The sequence below is a fragment of the Cervus elaphus genome, chromosome 18 (assembly GCF_910594005.1).
Source record: "Cervus elaphus chromosome 18, mCerEla1.1, whole genome shotgun sequence".
NCBI classification, from domain to species: Eukaryota; Metazoa; Chordata; class Mammalia; order Artiodactyla; family Cervidae; genus Cervus; species Cervus elaphus.
In genome coordinates this window covers 38,659,371-38,681,240 of record NC_057832.1, presented here as the reverse complement: position 1 = coordinate 38,681,240, position 21,870 = coordinate 38,659,371, and the positions used below count along the sequence as shown (strand labels likewise).

At 36.5% G+C, this 21,870-nt stretch overlaps 1 protein-coding gene across 1 annotated transcript in view; it reads right to left on the bottom strand.

Annotated features, from left to right (window-relative positions):
- Positions 1 to 21,870, bottom strand: part of ABCB5 (ATP binding cassette subfamily B member 5) — a 115,165-nt gene that overhangs the window by 9,098 nt on the left and 84,197 nt on the right. The window contains exons 20-24 of the mRNA XM_043872292.1: positions 16,305 to 16,508; positions 12,852 to 12,952; positions 11,873 to 12,013; positions 3,908 to 4,064; positions 841 to 1,038 (exon numbers count right to left, since the gene is read on the bottom strand). Coding sequence (XP_043728227.1) covers positions 841 to 1,038; positions 3,908 to 4,064; positions 11,873 to 12,013; positions 12,852 to 12,952; positions 16,305 to 16,508 — 801 coding nt within the window. The remainder of the gene's footprint in view (positions 1 to 840; positions 1,039 to 3,907; positions 4,065 to 11,872; positions 12,014 to 12,851; positions 12,953 to 16,304; positions 16,509 to 21,870) is intronic.

The following is a 21,870-nucleotide window of genomic DNA, read 5'->3' as shown; positions in this document are numbered from 1 at the left end:
TAGACAGATATGAATGATGAGAAGATGTTGGTAAAGAAGTTATAGTAAGAACATTTTGATCAGGGGAATAGCAAGAACAATGTGTGTTCAAAGAACATTGTGTATTTAAAGAACATAGAGAAGTCAGTGAGACTGATACACAGTGTATAATGAGGTAGGAGCTATAGGAGAGGACTTTGGAGGGAGAGGCAGGGGCTAGATCACAAAGGACCTTGATTTGATAGTATGGACGCTGGTTTATTCTAACTGCGATAGAAAATCATTGGAGAGTTTAAAAGAAGGCATGTGCTATGCTATATACAAACAGCTGAGTGTTAACTAATTTTGGTACTCATTGTTAACTCATTGTTTTCTTTGAAGGCAGCCATTTTGGACTGTTACGTTTTCCAAATAATCTTTGAGACTGTGATGAGCAAAAGACTGTAAATTGCAGCAGAATGATGACTGACATGACAATCTTTGACTTTTATGGGCTTCTTGTTTTTTGCGGCGGTAGGGGAAGGCAGAACAGGAAGTTGTCTTTGTGTGTTTGTAATGTGGTGGCGTTTGAAGGGACAGAATAGTTGAAAATCTGAATATAAGTTAGAGTAAGGAAAGTGCCAGGTAAGAAAAACCGTCCTTGGAGTTCAAAGGAGGGAGAAGCTGCATTTCTTTTTTGAGGTCAGGATGCAGAACTTAATGGAGCTGATTGAAAAGAGCACTAATCATGCATATGGTTTTGAGAATTGTGGTGTGGAGATGGCCAGAGTGAATACCAGGAAGCCTGAACTTAAGCCCGAGGGAATGTTTCACAACAGCCCCACTAACATCCAGATAAGTTGTATTTGCATTCAGTCTTACCACTTGTCCTTTCACTGGGTCATAAAATCTCTGCAGAAGTTGGACAGAAGTGCTTTTCCCACAGCCACTGCTTCCAACAAATGCTACTGTCTTCCCTTTCTCAATACTGAGGGATAAACTGCGAAGGATTAGGACATCTGGGCGACTTGGATAAAAGAAAGAGACTTCTCGGAACTCTATATTCCCTTCACACATGTCCTGTGAAAGAAAGTTGGCAGTGTTTAGAAGGATGACTTAGAAAGTGTGTAACAAATTACGGCACGCTGGCTGAGTGCTTTCTGAAAACTGTGTATGTTTCCACAACCATTTTAATTTTAAACATCATGTTCCTCTCTGTCGAGTTGCTGACTGCACACTGTGTTGTTCAGTCACTAAGTCGTGTCCAGATCTTTGCGACTCCATGGACTGCAGCATGCCAGGCCTCCCTGTCCTTCACTATATCCTTGAGTTTGCCCAAACTTATGTCCATTGAGTCGGTGATGCCATCCAACCATTTCATCCTCTGTTGCCCCCTTCTTCTCTTGCCCTCAAACTTTTCCAGCATCAGGGTATTTTCCAGTGAGTTGACCCTTCACATCAGGTGGCCAGGGTTTCAGCTTCAGCATCAGTACTTTCTGTCATTTTGGTTGAGATTTTTACGTCTGTAGTTTTTGTGGTCTTAACTCTCAGACTTCCTAAAAACACTAGTTTCCTTTGGCTTCAGTACCCAGTCACAGTCTGATCTGCAGAAGAGCTGTTTGACCACCTGCTCTAAATAAATACATTTTTTAAAAAAATTAGTGTGCACTTTATAGGTATTATTGCTTAACTCAGAATAGCTGGAGCCCTCATAAACTATATGTATAAATGTTGTTTTTATAAATTGGACCATGATTTACAGTTTATATATATCTCTATTTTAAATTCAGATTTATCTGTGTTAATTGATCTTTTGGCAGTGACATTTGGCTATAAATTTATTTTTCTCTTTATGCTTCAGTCTCTTTAGTGGTTGATAATTTGTAAACCAGTATTTATGTATATCATAAGTATGATGTTTATAAAAGATTTTCCAGAACAATCACTAAACGACGATTAACTTTCTCTTTATATATTTGGTTCATAAGATTTTAGGTTCTTTTGAATTCCATGTTTGCCCTCAATCAAATGCATTTTAACTGGTGAAGTTTAATAATCATGCTCAGCATATTCTGAGCCCAGTATATAGGTAGGAGGCAGGGGTAGGTGGAGGGGAGGAGTATCAAAAAATATTTGACAATGAAATTATTCTGTTGTTAAAGGAAAGAAATGTTAACTTGTGGTTAAGTATTTTAGAATTAGAAAAAAAAATCCTGAAACGATATGTGCCAAAATATTAAGTTTAACAGCAGCTTATTTTTAGCTTTTTCAGTGCTTTCTGCTTTGCCCATTACAGCACATGAATATTATTTGCAAAAAAATTTTTTTTTAAAAAACCTTAGAGAATGCAATTATTTCTGTATGCTCTGATGCCTTTTGGAAAGGTATAGAGAGATATTTTAGACTTCCAGACTTTAATACATTTAAAATTTTACTATTTTAAACATTTTGTAATGGAAAAATTTCAAACACCTTTAAAAGTAGAGAGAGTAACATGTAATGGACTGCTTGCACATATGCCTATCTCCCAACCTCAGTAATTATCGTCTGTCAATTTTGTTTTATCAGACTTTACTTTTTTAAAGCATAGAGAGTGGGAATCCCTGGTGGTCAGTAGTAAAGAATCCACCTGCCAATGCAGAAGACAGACTTGATCCCTGATCTGGGAAGGTCCCATATGCCACAGAACACCTGAGCCTGTGTGCCACAACCACTGAGCCCGTGCTCTGGAGCCGGGAACTGTGACTGCTGAAGCCTGCCCAACCTGGAGCCTCTGCCCTTCAATAAGAGAAGCCACCACAAGGAGAACCTGCGTACCACAACGCGAGAGAGGCCCCTGCCCGCCACAGCTGGAGAAAAGGCAGCACAGCCACAAAGACCCAGCACAGCCAAAAATAAGCCAATAAAAATTAAAACAAAACATAAAGCATAGGGAGTGGTAGAAGTATGTGTATATTAAATAAAGATTAAATAACTTAATTTTATAATCTTTATAAGAAACATTTCCACATTCTATCCCTTTGATACAGTTCTATGGGGATGTTTATCAGTGAGATGCTCAATCCCTCTATTGTAACATTTAGAAAGAAATGACTAGTAATATTACTAAATATCTAAATCCTAAGATTTAAAAATTTTCCTACATTACGTTTCAAAAGACAAGTATGAAATTTTATTGTGACACTCATGTATCTTAAAGCATTCTATTTTGAGAATGTCATGATCTTTTTATTTCTAACAACTAGATTTCTTTTAATAATTATGAAGTTCTAGTGATAATGTACTATTTTAAGCTATCATACATATAAATCTACTGTTAAAATGCTAGAGGGAAATACATTTAAATGAAAATTTTCTTTCAAGTGTATACCTAATAGTTATTCTTTTAAATTTAAAATGTCTAGGAAAACTGAATATATATTTAATGTATATATCTTTTAGAGTTTGTGACTAAATGTGTGCATATGTTTTAATATTAATAATTTAATATAGTTCCCATTTCCTCTCTTCTGTTAACACATATATTTTCCATGAAAAATGATGTCTGAAGTAGCAGGATACTATTTACTTTGCATATGTTATCAGAGAAAAAAATGAATAAATCTTAATGCAAGGCTTTATCCAATATTAAAACTTTTGCAGTCTAAATAAAATCAAATGTATAAATCAATCCTGTGTTCAAGAACATTCTCATGGCATCAGGCAAATAAACCAGAAGCACATATTTTTTAATATAAAATCTGTACATTTTAGTAGGAGAGGTGAAAATTTGATTGAGACAACATCCCCTTTCTCCTTTTGTAACCATAACAGTTATTTATACAAGCTTTTAATTCTTTACAGCACTCATTTGCAGTTATCAAATAATGCCTTCATTTAAGTCTAATTAGAGAGCATGCATATGAATAATTAATAATAAGTGGACAGTTAAAATCATAGTTGTGCTTACTGTTTTTTTCCCTTCTTGACTATAGCTGTCTATAGTTGGTTTCTTTTCCAACAGAGCAAACAGATGTGCAGCCCCAGATTTGGCTCTCGAATATTCAGGTGCCAAAACAAGTGTTTCTCCAATGGCCATAGCTCCATATGCAATTGCAGTAAAAACTCTATCAAAAGATAAAGCATTTGAATCTCAGTTAGGTCTATTTTCAAATAAGAGCTTTAAAAGGGAAGGAAACATCAGGCACTGGAATATAATCTTTTGACCCAGATAGAGCCATTAATGCTCAAGGCCCAACAATGATATAGCTCTTTTGTAATTTTCTACCACATATTGATTATCCCTTTCCTACACAACAAAATAACTTTGGAGCTCAGGTAATCTTAAAAATTTCTCTTCCAATTAGAAAGACAGATCAAAGGCTCTAACTAGTGAATATAAAACATCTTAGCTTCCTTGATATAAGGATCATTTGCTTGGAGATTTGACAGAGAATTCAACTAACAATGGGAAGAATGGACTCTCCAGTAGTGAGGTCTGAATTTACACAGTAGATATGAATGGGTTTTTTTTTCCCCTTTTTTTGCATATAATGTAGTTAGAACAGATAACTGATGCCAGATGATTGGTTATCTGCCTGAAGTGCTATAAGATTTAAAGAGAGCAAAGCTTGGAGACTGTGCTTTGTTCAGATCCTAAAAACAATATATGAGTAAAATACAGCTAGCCAGACTGGAAGAAGTGCTATGATCTTTGGTCTGCTACAGATTATGATCTCAGTTTTAAAACATATTAATTCTAAAATGGTAAGTATGCAGATAATAGCACACAGGATAATAGTCACAGAAATGTGGCATATCATGTGGCCATGGTCAAATATTTTTCCTCTCATTTTTCCTTTTAGTCATTAAAACACATTATTGGAATGAAAAATACTGCATCTCAGAGGCAGAGCTAAAGGTGTAATTCAGCTAACAGTTATATAAGTTTCACTGGCATATTTAAACATTAGGGAGTAAAAGAACACATAGAACCCGGTTGCTTGTTTGCTGTGCAGGATCATTGCAAGGTAACACAAACACACTGGTCTCATGAATTTCTCCAGAGATGGGACCTATCAAGGGGTGGATTTTGATGCAATCTCTTCAGCAACATAGACTTCAGATCTTGAACCTTGTTTTCTTTATAAAGGTCAAACACCATACAAAATATATAAACAACTGGTTTACTGGGATGTGTGATGGTAAAATCTTGTAGTCACTAGCTCTGTGATGTCAAGGCATTTTTAGTACTAATATTTACCGAAATTCAGAGCTCAAAATGCCATTCAAAATACTTAATACTCAGCTATAAATATCAGAAGTGAGTACTGAATTTAGGTAGCACATCAGAGTAGACTTCTCAGAACAACTAAGAACATACCTTAGTATCTGAAATGTGCCAGAATATCTTACTGTCCTAAAATCTGCATAATTAAAAGTCAATTTAATTATTTGGCATAAGTGTACCAAGGCTAATGTCTTTGTTAGGTCTCCCGTAAAATGAAATTTACTGAGAAGGGGAGAAGGGAAAACAAAGATGCAAAATAGATCAAGAAGAAAAGTTTTAGTAAGAAGGAGAGCACCAGCTGAAAGCTCTGCTGCTGTCTTTATTGTGTTTATGTTGAGGGGAGGCTAAATGGGACAGGGATTGATGTTGATAAGGATTAGATTGAGGAAACTAACTTTGTGGTGATGGGACTGTCTAGGGGTTTCAGTTCAGTTCAGTTCGATCGCTCAGTCATGTCTGACTCTTTGCAGCCTCACGGACTGCAGCATGCCAGGCCTCCCTGTCCATCACCAACTCCAGGAGTTTACTCAAACTCATGTCCATTGAGTTGGTGATGCCATCTAACCATCTCATCCTCTGTGGTCCCCTTCTCCTCCTGCCTTCAATCTTTCCCAGTATCAGGGTCTTTTCCAGTGAGTCAGTTCTTTGCATCAGGTGGCCAAAATACTGGTTTCAGCTTCAGCATCAGTCCTTCTAATGACTATCCAGGGCTGATTTCCTTTAGGATGGACTGAATGGATTTCCCTGCAGTCCAAGGGACTCTCAAGAGTCTTCTCCAACACCACAGTTCAAAAGCATCAATTCTTCGATGCTCAGCTTTCTTTATGGTACAACTCTCACATCCATACATGACCACTGGAAAAACCATAGCTTTGACTAGACGGACCTTTGTTGGCAAAGTAATGTCTCTGCTCTTTAATATGCTGTCTCAGTTGATCATAACTTTTCTTTCAAGGAGCAAGCGTTGTTTAATTTCATGACTGCAGTCACCGTCTGCAGTGATTTTGGAGCCCCAAAAAATAAAGTCTAGGGGTTTAGTCAGGGACATTATTCTCCCTTATACTTTTCTCCCAGTGGGTGCTGTATAAAGAGCTTCAGAATCTGTCCTAACCTCATCTGTATAAAGAGCTACAGAGAATGAACTAAAGAGCACTCACGTCCACTTAAGTATTTATTGCACAATAACCAGTGCTGTAACTCCATGAGAGTGTTAAATCTCTTCAAATTGGTCCCAGCTCCTGAAGGCCTCTGAGCCAAGAGCTTACTCCAGGAAATGTTCAGGCCAACTTCCCATGCCAATATTGGTCATGGGAGTTTGCCCATTTAGGATATATAAAGAGGAGTAATTTGCTATGATGACAAATGTTTTAAAGTCACCAATAGCACACTCTTCATGCCTTAATAAGATTACAAGAAACATTGCATAGTTCAGACATGATTTGCATGTAGAAAAAATTCTTGAGCCACAAATACGTAATGTAAGAATTCAAAAACCTAAAATTTAACTTCCATAACTTTCTTAAATTTAAGTTGTCCATGGAAGAAGAAATCTTATCTACAGCTTATCCTTACATGGATTTACCCTGAATTTATACTGCTTTACTGATTTTATAGCAAAAATCTCTGGGTTGGCTAGAGTTGAGGAAAGAGAATATTGAGCACGAAAAGATCGGGAGAGGGTTTTCACGTGCTGAGCTTCTTTCCTAGTTATATGGATTCTTCATGGGTGCATGGGGTCATTGTCACTGCAGCCTCGCTGCAATGATCCTTTCAAGCCTTTCCAAGCAATGGAGAAATCTCCTCGCCCATCATTGCTGCTGAAATAGAATTCAAATTTTTAAAAGATCTTTTGGCTAGGAACAACAATAAAAAAGCATAGAAATGAACAATCCTGATTTTAACACAATTGCTCCAAATAGAAATATCTAGCATAGTAACTAGTCCATGTCTGTATGTCTCCCTTTAACCCTGCTCCCATATCTAGTTTGTATACCTTTGGTGACTTACTTCAAGAGGAAGTATACTAGGGGGTTCTGAGACTGACTCTGACGCCAGACCACTGGGACTACATCCAAACTCCATCCTTTATGTACTAGCTCTGTGACCCTCTGAACGTTCTTTGTGCTTCTGCTTCTGCATGACAATCGAAGATAACAAGACTATCTGCATCTTACAGGATTGTTGTGAGAATTCAATATGTTCATAATGTAAAGTGTTTAGTATAGTGCTCAGTGAATGTTTAAGTTGTTGTTATTCCTCTCACAGAACTGAAAGTTAATGGGACACTTCCGTGTGGAAAATAAACTCACACATTTCTGTGGATACAGGTTAGCGCAGCAGGTCAAACCACAGCTTCTGAAGTCCCTACCCAGTAAGTTTCTGTTTTTGAATTGGAAGATAAAGTATCTTTCCTCACACAGGTGGCCATTACAATTATTCCTGTACTCATACTCTTTCTCCCTGCATCCAGGTAACAATACAAAGATCCTTTTCTTTTTACCCTACATCCCTTTCTCAGCAGAAGGGAGAAAGAAAATATACAACTTATATTTATTTGTTTCTTTAGGTTTTATAGAATATTTTCATATATATGATACCATTTGATCACTTAGGAGTACGGTAGGAAAATTTAATTTATCCCTTTTTAATAAATCAGGAGACTCTTAACTCAGAGAAATAAGCAATTTGCCCAGAATCACATAGCTATGAAAACTTTAGGCCTGGAACTTGAACTTCCCTTGTTTACTGTATTTTCCCTTCTACTGTGCTCCTTTCAGGGGAAAGCTGGCCTGAACTGTGTCCTGCATGTTGGGTTTGTTATCACTTGTTTCTCATTTTAGAATCTTCAGACAACCTTAGATATCAAATCTTCCTTGATTTGTCTCCTTTAGATCCCTTCAATGCTTGATCCCTCTATCTGGTCTCTTTATCTTGTCCTCCTCTCTTCTGGATAATCTCTGGGGAGAAGCTGGGAGGCAGTAACACTGAAAGAAGACTTTCCTGTTTTCCTTGTTTTGGCTAATCAAGGTTGTTTTCCTAACTATCAATATAATGTTAACACAGTTCCCTGGCTGCCTGGCTCACCAGAGCAAAGATAATAGTGAGGATCTAGCTTGCTTTCTGTGCTTCTGCTCCATTGCTAAGTCATGTCTGACTCTTTGTGACCCCATGGACTGTTGCCCATCAGGCTTCTCTGTCCATGAGATTTTCCAGGCAAGAAAACTGGAGTGGGTTGCCATTTCCTCCTCCAATGAATCTTCCCAACCCAGGGATCAAACCTGTGTCTCCTGCCTTGGCAGGCAAATTCTTTTACCACTGAGCTACCTAGGATTGAATATTCAAAGTCCAATATGATTTCCTGTCACAAACTGTATTTGGATTTTTGGAGGACTAGGCCGCAACACATATGCTGCTTGGCTCTGCTTGTCAGGCAGTTTTCAAAGCTGTGGCTTTTATTATTACTATACTGAAGGCATCATGCCTTGATTCTTTCTTACCCATCTGCTCTGCTTACTTCCTGCTAATATGCATAGCATAGAGGGAAGAAACAGAGAGAGAGGCAAGTTCTGAAGTCAGAGTATGAAGAGTTACAGAAACCTCTGCTGGGCACTAAGGTTTCTGGACTACATTGCACAAGGCAAGTCAGCTAGAAACTAGCCTAAAGACACTAAAATTCAGACAGAACAAACTTATGTTGTATTTCTCAAAGTCTGTACATTTATATTAGAGTAAACCCAAAGTGTTACAAGGACTAACAGAGGCAGAAGTGGAGAGTTTTACTACACATATGTGTATTGAAAACCTAAGCAAGAAATTTTTCTAAATGCTTATGCATTGGCTGCAACGCAACAGAGTGAAAATGTTATCACCTTTTAAAAAATGCTCATTTCAGAGAAACTTCTACGATAATAGAGAACAGCTTCTACCATAAGAAATCTATATGACTTTTTTTTTCTAAGAAGAAAAAGCTAAGGTTGATAGTAGCTTTGCTGATTAAGTAATATTATGAGCACATCAGAGAATTCTGCTGATAAGACTCCCTTTGTGTATCTCCTTTTATAAGTGAAGTGAAAGTTGCTCAGTCATGTTTGACTCTTTGTGACCCCATGGACTGTAGCCAGCCAGGCTCTGTCCGTGGAATTCTCCAGGCCAGAATACTGGAGTGCGTAGCCATTCCCTTCTTCAGGGGATCTTCCCAACCCAGAGATCAAACCTGCGTCTCCTGCATTGCAGGCAGATTCTTTGCCATCTGAGCCACCAGGGAAGCCTTCTACAAGGCACACTGTCATTTCTGAAAGAGAGACAGCTTACCCATCCTGGTAGCTATAAATCATGAAAATACATTCACATTTTATAGAGTGAATAAAACATTTTTATTTTATACAATAAACTAAAATACGAATTTCCCAATTTTTAGATAATTCTAGGAAAGTTTCTGAAATGATCAAAAGAAAACTCTAAGGTTTTAAGGAGCTATGGAAAGCAGCCTGGGATTCAGTCCCTATACTCATATTTCTTAGAGTGATCTTCAGATTCTGTGCCTCAGAATAATCTGGATGTTTGGTAAAATATAGGTTCCTGACCCTACACCAGGTCTACATATCTCTGGATTAGATCTGTGGGGTGAGCTCCAAATATCTTCATTTTTAACCAGTTTCTCGATTAATGAATCAGGAAATCACTGATTTAGAAAACAGCACAAAGGTCTCTTTACCTAAAGAGGGTTCTAGTAGGAAGTGGTTAACTTTGTAAAATCTTCCGTTCACTTAGCTGATGAGATAGAAAGCTGTCCTACTCTGGAAGGCGCAACATCCTTTAAGCTAGGTATGATTTAGTGTTGATAAAGGGACACTCATGACATGATCATGGTAGTCGGAGATCACTTTGGATTTCCAAGAAAGCTGAAGATTTTGCTATTGAAGACAAATATCATCTGTTCACATTTTGCACAGTCCCATTCCCATATTTTTCACAGCCCTTCTCCTATGTCCACACTATAAAAGTATCAGTATCCTTAGTCTATTTGTAGTCTGGTTGAATGAAACAAATAAAAAATGATACTAGTGCTCCTAGTTCAGGTAGCTCCTTGTTTCTTCCTTCCCTCAGGGCACTGGGGAATACCAATGTGACTTTGTTCATTAATCAATGCTCTCATGTTAATAGTCTTACATATATTCTGACAGCTAAAAAGTTTGTCTCCAGAAATTATGAATTAATAAAAAAAATTCAGGAAATGTGGTAGGCCAGCAGGAGGAGGAGTTTTTGTATGGGGGCCTTTTGATTCTCCTACTTTTTAGGGCCATAAAATAACATTAAGCAAGTCACTTGTTCCATTTATGGTAATCATTAGCCCAACTCTAGATATTTATATGTTCAGAAAACTACATAAGAATTTAAAAATAATTTTATAGAAATATTCTATGCAAATTTGTCACAGAGTTAGTAATAATAATAACTAATGATTAATAATAATGTGTCTACTAAGCAAAGCCCCTAGCATCTTGAATCATGAACTTGAATCTGTGCTCTGCCACTTACTGATAAAGTGACTTTGGCCAAGTTAGGTAACCTCCTTGAGTCTTAATTTTCCCCACCTGTAAAATGGGAATCATAACATTTCACAGGGCAGTTGAGAAGATTAAGCAAATAGTGTATTACAAATCCTTAATACTGAATAAGGACTCAATCAAGTTTGTTGTTACTGTGATTATCATATGAAACAGAATGGTTGGCAGTCTTGAGAGGCCCCATTCAAGAAATATCCTGCCTGATGTCATTTGCAGGCATGATAGTGATGGTGCGATTTTGAGGTTGTATCATTCTTTAATAAGAAGATTCTTTGCTTAGTTTTAATATAAACAAATCTCAGGGCAGCGCTAAATGTTTAGCAATGACATTTATGATACAGATTAGTAACATTCTGACATTTTAAGGAGACTTAAGAAGCTCAGAATTAATACTCAAAATTAATTTTTCTAATTTCAGAAGTTGAATTTAGGTATTTGTATGAAGTAAAGAAATTCATAACTATGTGAACAGAGTTTCAAACAGAAGCACCAACAAATGCTTTGGGAAGAGGCAGCCTCATTGGGATGCCAAGATCAATTCTCAGTGTGACTTTTCTGAGGAGAAATACTCATTTACATGTGTTTCTTCTGGAGTGTTTGCTTAGCAAGGAACTTGCCTCACTGATTTACAATCATACTTGTTAAAGCCATCTCTACCTGGAGAGATAATGGATAACAAGAAGACATATTCTACCTTACATTCCCACATCTAGTAAACTGAAGTAGTAAGTGATTCATTTGAGAGTTTAATTCAGAGTACCTGTGTTGGAGAAGGAACTGGCAACCACTCCAGTATTCTTGCCTGGAGAATCCCATGGACAGAGGAGCCTGGCGGGCTACAGTGCATGGGGTCGCAGAGAATCAGACACAACTGAAGCAAGCACACACACACACACCTGTGTTATATCAGTATTTTACTGACTTGACTGTACTTATTAAATAACAATTTTTTAAAAATTTCCCAGTATGTCTTTTGCACATATATTATTTAAACGATAATGCACTCTGAACTAGACATCTTTTTGGTTACTTTAAGTACATAACCCATTTACAGAGTTTATATATTTGCATGACTTACATGAACATGCCCTCTGGGGTCATTCGTCCTGCTTGAATTAAGTAAGTTCCAAATCGAAATCCCACTGCATAGGCAAAATATACGAAGGCATGGCTGAATGCATAACAGATTGCAATGATCTGTGCTTTCTTCAAGGTATTTCTGAAATGCACAAAATTTACCAGATAATGGGGCATGAGGTATAGCAAGGTCTTTAAATAAATGTAGAGAAATGAATATAGAAAATAAGGTACGTTATTATTTAGAATTTTAGAGAATTTTTTCTAAGAATTAAAAAAAGAACTTACCTTTTTAACTACTAGTAATTATTACAGAGAAAACAACAGAAATAATGATTTTCCCTATGGCTATATGGCTCTGTAGTTCGATGTCACAAAACTGACTCTATGTATTTTCAAATGAATGGGCAAGGTCTGTTAAAGAAGACCTAATGAAAGAGTTAAAGAGATTTGGCTTAAAAATATTTTCTATCCTAATCTTGCACTAAGAGAATAAATGGTGGAAATTAAAGGGCAGCACTAACCAAAGAAGCACGAGTGTGAAAGAATACAAAGCTATCTTTCTGATAAAGTAAGGAGGACTAGTTTATAATTAAAAGAAGTGATCACCTTTGACGTGTATATATTTGTTTTAAAATGTGAACTATTTTAGAGATTCAATATAAAGGGCTAAGCAATATTATTTTCTTTCTTAAATATGTTATTTCCTTAACCTTGTTTCATGGAAATAATAAAATGCTCACTCAGTTATAGTTCATGGCAATGTGAGAGGACCTAAAACATATGTTCTAAATGTGCTTACTCTCAACTCCTCTTTCTAGTCTCCTCTTGGTGGACTTATGTGAGAAATTCTGATATGCCATTATTAGGAATGATTCCAGAGCAAATGAATTCGCAGGCAAACCACTGCAGTCACCCAGGAGTACTGTCTTTATAGGAACAAACTATAGTTAATACAATTAGTATGAATCTACATTCACCTGTGCTGAGTCTGAAGCGTCTCCTCATACATTTGCTCAAAGGCTTTTTCTCTTGTTAATGACATTATAGTACGTATATTCTCCACAGCTTCAGTTGCTATCTTATAAAACAAGATAATAAAAGAAAAATAAAATTAGTAGTGGTTAAACTTCTGATTGTGAATAACGGTCACGTTGAAGACATGTTAAGTACATCAAGTCAATAAGTTTTTCTGGTAAGTTTTCTTAGCTTCTTTTTTCCTTTCCCCAAAATAAGATTGTTGTTGTTTAGTTGCTAAGTTGTGTCTGACTCTTTTTGCTATCCCATGGACAAAATAAGAAAGCAGTATATCAGGATAATACACTCAGGGAAAATTCCTTTTGAAAAGATTTTGTCCACTGATCTAAATTTAGCCTTCTTTAAGTCTTCATTGAATTTCTATTTAGACTAGTTCCATAAGGAGAGGGATCAAATATTAGTGAACATTATATCCATATGTAACTATGCAAAGGAGCTGTCTTATGAATTATGAGCTAATTCAAGCGGTGGACTGTAGCCTACCAGGCTCCTCTGTCCATGGGATTCTCCAGGCAAGAATACTGGAGTGGGTTGCCATTTCCTTCTCCAGGGAATCTTCCCGACCCAGGAATCGAACCCGGGTCTCCTGCATTGCAGGCAGACGCTTTAACCTCTGAGCCACCAGGGAAGCCCGAAAAAGACAGCAGAGAGAATCAAATAAATAATTATTTCATTCTAGCACAGAAATGCAAATAGCAACCCAAGGACTTAGGAACACTGCCATAAAGTAACATGGAATGTGTCTTTTCAATTCTGTATAAGATATTTTATGGCTATTTTTCATTTTGATTTCTGTAACCTTAAAAGGATATTTATTTATTCAATTATTTGCTGCACTGCATAGCACATAGGATCTTAGTTCTCCAACCAGGGATCGAAGCTGTGCTCCCTGCAATGAAGCATGGATTTTTAACCACTGGATTGCCAGAGATATCCCTTAAAAATAATATTTAGTTTAAATATATTAATGCTTCTTCATAGTTACATAGTTTTCAAAAAGAAGAGGTATCAAAAATGGAGGAGACTTTTGGCTTAGAATAATTTGGACATGAGAACACATGTTGATCTGAGAGAGAAATTTCCTGCTTTAACAGTCTGCTTCCAGACTGGCAGAGTGGACTGTGGAACAGATGAAGACCTAGGTAGACACTCAAGGTTATTTGAAGGGGAACTTGGGTTATGGGAGAGAATTGGATATCTAGACCATGGTCAGGACACCTGGATTCTGCTCTAAATTCTCATAATTTCAAAAGAAACTCAAAGAAAACTCCATTTGTAATATTTTGTAGTACATAAAGAAAATGGATAAGAATGCTGAAATCTTGAGGAAAATAAAGAGAAATGAACACAAAATCTTGGGTTCACTTTTCACAAGGGAGAAAGGACTAATCAGAGAGCCTTAGAAAATAAACTTTTTTTTTAAAAAAACTAATATGGTCATTTTAAATCTGAAAAATAAAACATTTGATGATTTGTCCAAATCTATACATGCAACCAAAGAAGGACCAATATGTTTTACTGGTCCATATTCTAAGTTTTGGTGCTTGGTAAAGTGACAGATTAAAAAGCCAGTGGGAAAAGGACACGTTGCCTATTTGGTTGGAATTAGTAATTGTATAGTCTGAGGTTACTCTAATAATGCAATAAGGAAAAATCAAAGATTTTTGATTTATAACTAAAGCTCATGACATAAAAATTAAGATGAATAAAATACAATTAATTAGGGCCAGATTAACTTGGAAGTGTGATAATTTGCAAACACACAGAGGGCTGAACAAAATTTCAGTCCTCTGAGACAAATACATGCTAAACAGTTCAGTCTTTTTGCTCAAGCTGGAGAATCCCAGGGACGTGGGAGCCTGGTGGGCTGCCGTCTATGGGGTTGCACAGAGTCGGACACGACTGAAGCGATTTAGCAGCAGCAGCAGACATTCTAAAGGTCCTTATCTAGTGCAGGAAAGGTGGAAAGGCCCAAGGGTCATGAAAACCAGATTTATTTGAGTCTTGTGCTTCACTGAATCCCTATTCATGAATATTCATACTATATCTAATATGATACAGTCACTGTGATTCAGACCATAAGAATATTAAAATCATTTTCATACTCAGGCATGTTCACCAACTTTGATATAAATCTTTAATACTATATTTTGGGCTAGGTGGTCAAGAGAAGACTTCACATTTACATGATGCAGCTTCCTAAAGTCATGAGAAACAGGTTTTGGACGTCTACTGAGATGAAAACCGAGAAGGATAGAAAGTCCCCAAAAGCAAACAAACAAAAAAGTCGACTATCATCTAAGAGGTAGGCAACAGCCTGGGAAAGTAATATACCACCTGCAACTGGAGAAAAGGGTGGATAGAAGATGGATAGACACTCAACAGGGATGTTACGTAAGAGATTCCTACTTTGGGTGAGTGGCTGGATCAAATGACATCTCTTTCAATTCTTAGATATTATGGTACTACATTTCCAATATTTCCCTAAATCTCTACTACAGTGATGATTGTTATGAATATGACTGATCCTGGGAAAGTTACATGTGGGTTTATTTGCTAAGTCATGTCCGACCCTTGCAACCTCATGGACTGTAGCCCATCAGGCTCCTCTGTCCATGAGATTTTCCAGGCAAGAATAGTGGAGTGGGTTGCCATTTCCTTCTCCAGGGGATCGTCCCATCCCAAGTTGAACCCTGGTCTCCTACATTGCAGGCAGATTCTTTACTGACTGAGGTACCAGGGAAGAAAGTTATATATGTCAAAGCATTTTCTAAGTAAATACATTGTTCATTTTGATCAGTATAAAGTTTTGTTTTAGGCACTCCCATTAGTAGTACCTTGCCTTGCATTTAGTAAATATTATATTTCCTCTTTATTTTGAAAGATGAAATACCCGTAATTATTCAAGAAATTTAATTATTCAATAATTAGAGAATGGGCAATCACAATGTTAACAAATTCCCCCACAATTTGCTAACAGTAGTAATGACTGACATTATTGAGTGCTTATTGCTTTCCAGATACTATTGCATATACCTAATAAGACTGTTTTCTGTAGTACTCATAAAGATCTATAAGTGGATAGTATTTTATTTCTACTTTACAAGGAAGAAATTGAAGTCCAGAAATGTTGATATAACTTGCTCATATCACACATTTGTTAGTGATAGAATCTGGATTCTAATTCAGCCAATTTGACTGCATAGCCCATGCTCTAAATTATGTACCCCCCTATTGCTATGACATATCTATACCCATCCTAAACTGATTTGTATGGATTTCAATACATATACACCACTTTACAGATTCTTAAGAAAGGAAGTTAATGTTAAAATGGAATCTCTTCTTGATTTTCTCTTAAAATGTTATGATGGTAACAATGGTATTTATTTTACCTTTCCAGCACGCATAAGTTCTTGCTTATCCTTGTTGGCAAATCCAGTCATTGCTGCTGTTTCAATCATTCCTGTGAAAGCAAGTACTGGAGCAATACTCAGAATCAACAGTGTCATCTCCCATCCGTATATGAAGGAAATGATAACTGAAAGTCCCATATTAATTGCATTTTGTGTTAAGACACCAACCCTTGAACCTGTTGCCTATAATCAGACATAAATTGGGGAGAAGCCAGTTAATTTTAAGTTTATAAGAATTGCTATGATAGTTTCTTGCAAAATAAGTTTTTTTGGAATATATTTCATAATATCTTACAGAAAAACCAAATGAACTTTTGGGTCAACCCAACAATTAGAGATTTCTTTTTTTTTTTTAGTCCCTCAGTTTTGTCTGGCTGTGATGCCATAGACTGTAGCCTGCCAGACTCCTCTATCCATGGAATTCTACAGGTAAGAATATTGGAGTAGGTAGCCATTACAGATTCTTAACCATCTAAAACACCAGAGAAGTCCATTTAGAGATTAAATAATACTTAAGAGTTTAAAAATGTCCTATACTATGCGGTCACTATGTTTTATTTGTATACCTTATGTCCAATATTATTGTCCTTTGAATTGTTCCTATTATTCTTTGGATATATTATTGCTTTCTGATACAAAAATATTTTCTAGGCCCTACACCTTAAATTTGTCATTTCTTCAAGGAGTTTGAGTTCCTGTTAGTGGAGGATGTTATTTAGAAGTCAAAAAAAAAAAAAAAAGAAGTCAATATATAATGCCAGTTGTGTTCATTATCAGTGGAATGTTAGTGGATATAACCAGGGAGTGTGTGTGTGTGTGTGTGTGTGTGTGTAGATGCATGCACATATTGAAATCTATATTTATTTCTCTCTTTACATTTCTTGAAATCCATGGGTTTATATCAATACATCCAGTTCCAATTAAAAAAAAAAACACAAGGTTATTATTTCTGGCTTTCTCCCTTCTAATATTTGTTATCCACTTCTTCAATAGTAAGAAACCTAGCTCCCATTTTCTTTAATAGAGTTTCATGATCAGTCTCTCTGCTATCCTGCAGATCATGACCCCTGTCTCTGCCCAGGAAGCGTACCCTCTCCTGGCACACTGGTTTTGCTTTCCTGCATGAGGTGGTGCCTCATATGAACGCCCAACTCACCATATGTGGTCTCCAAAGCCCAGTCCTGCCTCTTCCTCTTACACCGAAAAAGGGCTGGTACTCTTAGCTACTGTAATATAGTAGTGCTGAACTGAATGAGGATATTCACTGAAGTATATCCTTTGCATATAATATCTTCCCTTTTCTGCACTTTATAACAATTTCACTCAGCAAAATTCTACAGAGGCAACATCAAGATAGAAAAGGAGTTGGAAACATTATGGTATAAAATAACATAAAAGAAATTTGGGGAAAAAACTCAAAATAGGTAGAAACATCTTTATCACTGTTTGATGAGAACTACATGTCTTGAAATTTTAAGCTCCTTTATGCTAGGATGAAAAAAGGAAACCCCTATTTACCTAGAAACATAGCTACAATCAACTAGGATATCAATTCACTTTTTAGAATATATGTTTTGCTCTGATCATGAAAACATGGTCATTGGAAAAGGTCTAAATAATGTTTTAAATGACATCCTTCCAGACACAAATACATACACATTCAGATTAGGATTATTGTATGTATTCAGCATTGTATCCTGCTTTTTTATCCCTTTATATTACACTGCAAGCTTTTCCATAGGTCATTAAATAGTCTTCAAAAAATTTTTAGTAGATTGCTTCCAATTTTTCACTACTAAAAACAAAGACATAATGAGCATCTTTGTGCAAAATCTTTGTGCTCATCTTTTATTTCCTGATATTAAATTCCTAGCCTGGAATTATATGTTAAAGGGTATATACCCTTTCATTCTTCATAGATATTGTCAAATTGCTTCTGTAAAAAATGATATTACTATTCACTGACGTATCCCCCCCCCAAATTAGTATCATGATTAAAATAACATTAATGAAAAATCTTCTTTCCCCACAGGGCTCTGTGAAGTAAAAAGTTGCCCAGCTGTGTCCAACTCTTTGTGACCCCATGGACTACACAGTCCATGGAATTCTCCAGGCCAGAATACTGGAGTGGGTAGCCATTCCTTTCTCCAGGGGATCTTCCTGACCCAGGAATCGAACTGGGGTCTCCTATACTGCAGGCAAATTCTTTACCAACTGAGCTATCAGACAGGGCTCTGACTTACTCCTAAAAATTTTTTTGTGATTTTAGTTTCAAGACTGAATTTCATAATGATTCACTATTTTCCCATTTTCCACTGAACTATGAAAGAAAACTCCCCCAAAGTAAAAACAAATAACAATAGCAAACACCAAACAAGCCACTAAGACTGCAAATTCAGACAGACAGACAGGTAACGTATTTTAAATATGCCTTAAGGTGTTTATTACAGACTGACTCTAATCAATGAGGTTGAAATAAGATCATTTGGTATTTAATACTTACTCACACTCTGTCTCTTGAGGATTCTGGATGATGCAGAGATATATGATGTGTATATTATGACTGAATTGTCCTACACCTCCAACCCAAATTCATATGTTGAGATCCTGACTCCCAGTTCCTCAGAATGTGACTGCATTTGGAGATAAGGTCCTTAAAGAGGTGATTAAGTTAAAAATGAGGTTTTTGAGGGTGAACCCTACTCCAATATGATTGGTTTCCTTATTTTTTTTAAAAAAGGAAATTTCAATGTGGACATGTTTGCACAGAGGAAAGACCATGTGAGGACACAAGAAGAAGAAAACGATATATAAGTCAAGGTGAGAGGATGCAGAATGAAACCAACCATGCCAACATTTTGATCTTGGGCTTTTAACTTCTAAAGCCATGAGGAAATAAATTCCTGTTGTTTAAGCCACTCAGACTGTGGTACTTGGTTACAGCAACCTAGCAAACTAATATACTGTCAACTTGCTTCTTTCCTCCTACCCACACCATGAGTTTCAGAGTTATATAGATCATATAGTTGGATGAAGAGGCTGTGGAACTTAAGCACTTGTAATGTTGAAGGTCCCACCCCACATCAAATTAACTATGGAATGCCCCTATGGCCACCTAAACTCTATATATTTTTCTATAAAATAGAAGTATTTTAAAAAATTACAGTCAGGTTTTGTTAAGAATAAGATATTCTTTTAGTATAAAATTTATCTAGATATTACTAAGAAATTACTTGCCATCAGTTACTTGATAGCTATGTTTTGTAGGCCTTTATACATTCATTAATTTCCACTTTGTAGTTTCTTAGTTTGAAGTCAATGACTTTTCCTTTTTCAGACCACAGTTCTTAGCACTATATCTATATTAACAGAAGTATGAAATATATCCAGTGGACAGTTATTCTTTTCTGTTTGGATATTTCCTATTAGGTGGCCATAATATAGTTCCTTTCTTCACTACCTTCCTCTGTTTTTATCCTAGTTTCTTTAAAAATTACAATTCTTGACAGTAGATCAAAAGGAAGCAAAGAGGTAGAAAACCAGAAGAGGAAAGACAGAAAGTATGCTGAGGATTGTAGCTTTTGTGTATAAAATTATGCACTGTGCTGGAAAGAGAGAGAGAAGTACAGTAGATGAACTGTAGATGCCACAGTAGATGAACATTTGAGAGTCATTAAAAATTAGGCTATACACTATGCATACCAACCTCATGTCTAAAAACATTCAAGTGTAAACCTGTCAAATTTTTGATGGAACAGTCTTGTGTTTGAACGTTTTTGTTTAGGACATAAGAACTTTCTATAAACTGACTTGTACTTGCATATCCTTGCTTATTCAACAAGCTTGAGTTATCCACTTTTGTACTAATCTGCTTCTTGAAAATAAGATCATATACCTTTCTACGTGGCACTTTAGTTTAAGCTACCAGAAACTTATTGAAATATTCAGTCAATGCAGCCATGGACAGGCCACAGTCCCTGCCTTTTGGTGATGGTAGCAGGATAAGAAGGATATGAACATATCTTTCTTATTCCAGGAAGAATTCTTTTTAAAAATTCAGTCTTGAAAAATTCTACAAGAACTAAAGGAAAATAAAAAATTGCCTTTAAAGCCTACAGTAATAGTGTAGTTCTGAAAAGAATTTAGAACTGGAAATCAGAAGAAATTTAATTAAACTTCTTTAGATTCTTTATCAATGTGCAGAAAAATAGAATTTTTCCTTGAAAATTAAGAGCAGAAAGTCATAATTAAATAGTTCTGCAGATAACAATTATGGAGTATCTACTATGTCCAAGGGACTTCCCTGGTGACTCAGAGGGTAAAGCGTCTGCCTTCAATGCAGGAGACCTGGGTTCGATCCCTGGGTGGGGAAGATCCCCTGGAGAAGGAAATGACAACCTACTTCAGTCTTCTTGTTTGGAAAACCCCATGGATGGAGAAGCCTGGAGGGCTATAGTCCACGGAGTCACAAAGAGTCAGACACGACTGAGAGACTTCACTATGTCCAAGGTACTGTGCTAAATGTGGGGAATACAACTTTGATATGAAAATTCCAGAAAATTGGTACCATAAGAAAATAAATGGAAGTAAATTCAGTATGTAATTGTAGAAATAAAATTCCATATGGCAGGATTTCTGCTTCTGGCTAACATGAACAGAAGGAATGAATTTGTCCTTTCAGCTGAAACAAATAAAAAATAGACAAAATATATGAAACAATAAATTTCAAGATACTAGACCTAAGGCAACCAAGGGAAATGGGAAACAAACAAGGTGAGCCCTATGATTGCCCCAGCTTACGCCTTGAAAGGGCTTTAAGGCTGTAGAATAGACAGGGTGAACTCTAAGCCCTCTAAGACAGAGCCCACCAGACTGACTAAGTGGAATAGACAAAGCTGAGAGTCTGGAGAGTCCGAGGAAGCTAGTGTTTGCAATACAGAACACTAAAGGTATACAGAAAGAAATCTAAATATCCAGAAAGGCTCCCCCTTGAGTATTCAATTGAACGATGCATGTGTGAAGACTAGAAATAGTGATTCGTCATACCAGCCTGACTGGAAAACCTCATTATTCACCTGGCATTGGGTAGCACATGTTCAATGTCTTGCTTCAGTAGTTGACTCCAGTCTTGCTTAATAAATCTTAAAATCAAGACCCACCCCCTCCCAAACATCAAACTGTTTCTAGGTAATTTAACTGCATCCCAGAATAAGAATATTTATAGAAACACAAAAATATTCAGCACCTCAAAATTTATATTCAAAACATGTGGCATCTAGTCAGAAATTATCAGGTATGCCATAAAGCAGCAAAAAAAGACCCTTAATAAGCATAAAAATCAATAAATTGAAACTGACTCAGAAATGACAGAAATGTTAGATGTAGCAGATAGTGGCCTTAAAAGTTATTATAATTGTATAGCATACACTCAAAAAGTTAAGAGATAAGGAGGGTAAATGAAAAAGACCCACATCAAACCTCTACAAATGAAACATGTCAGTGTCCATAAACAAAGTTTTACTGAAACACAGCCACGTCTCTCTGT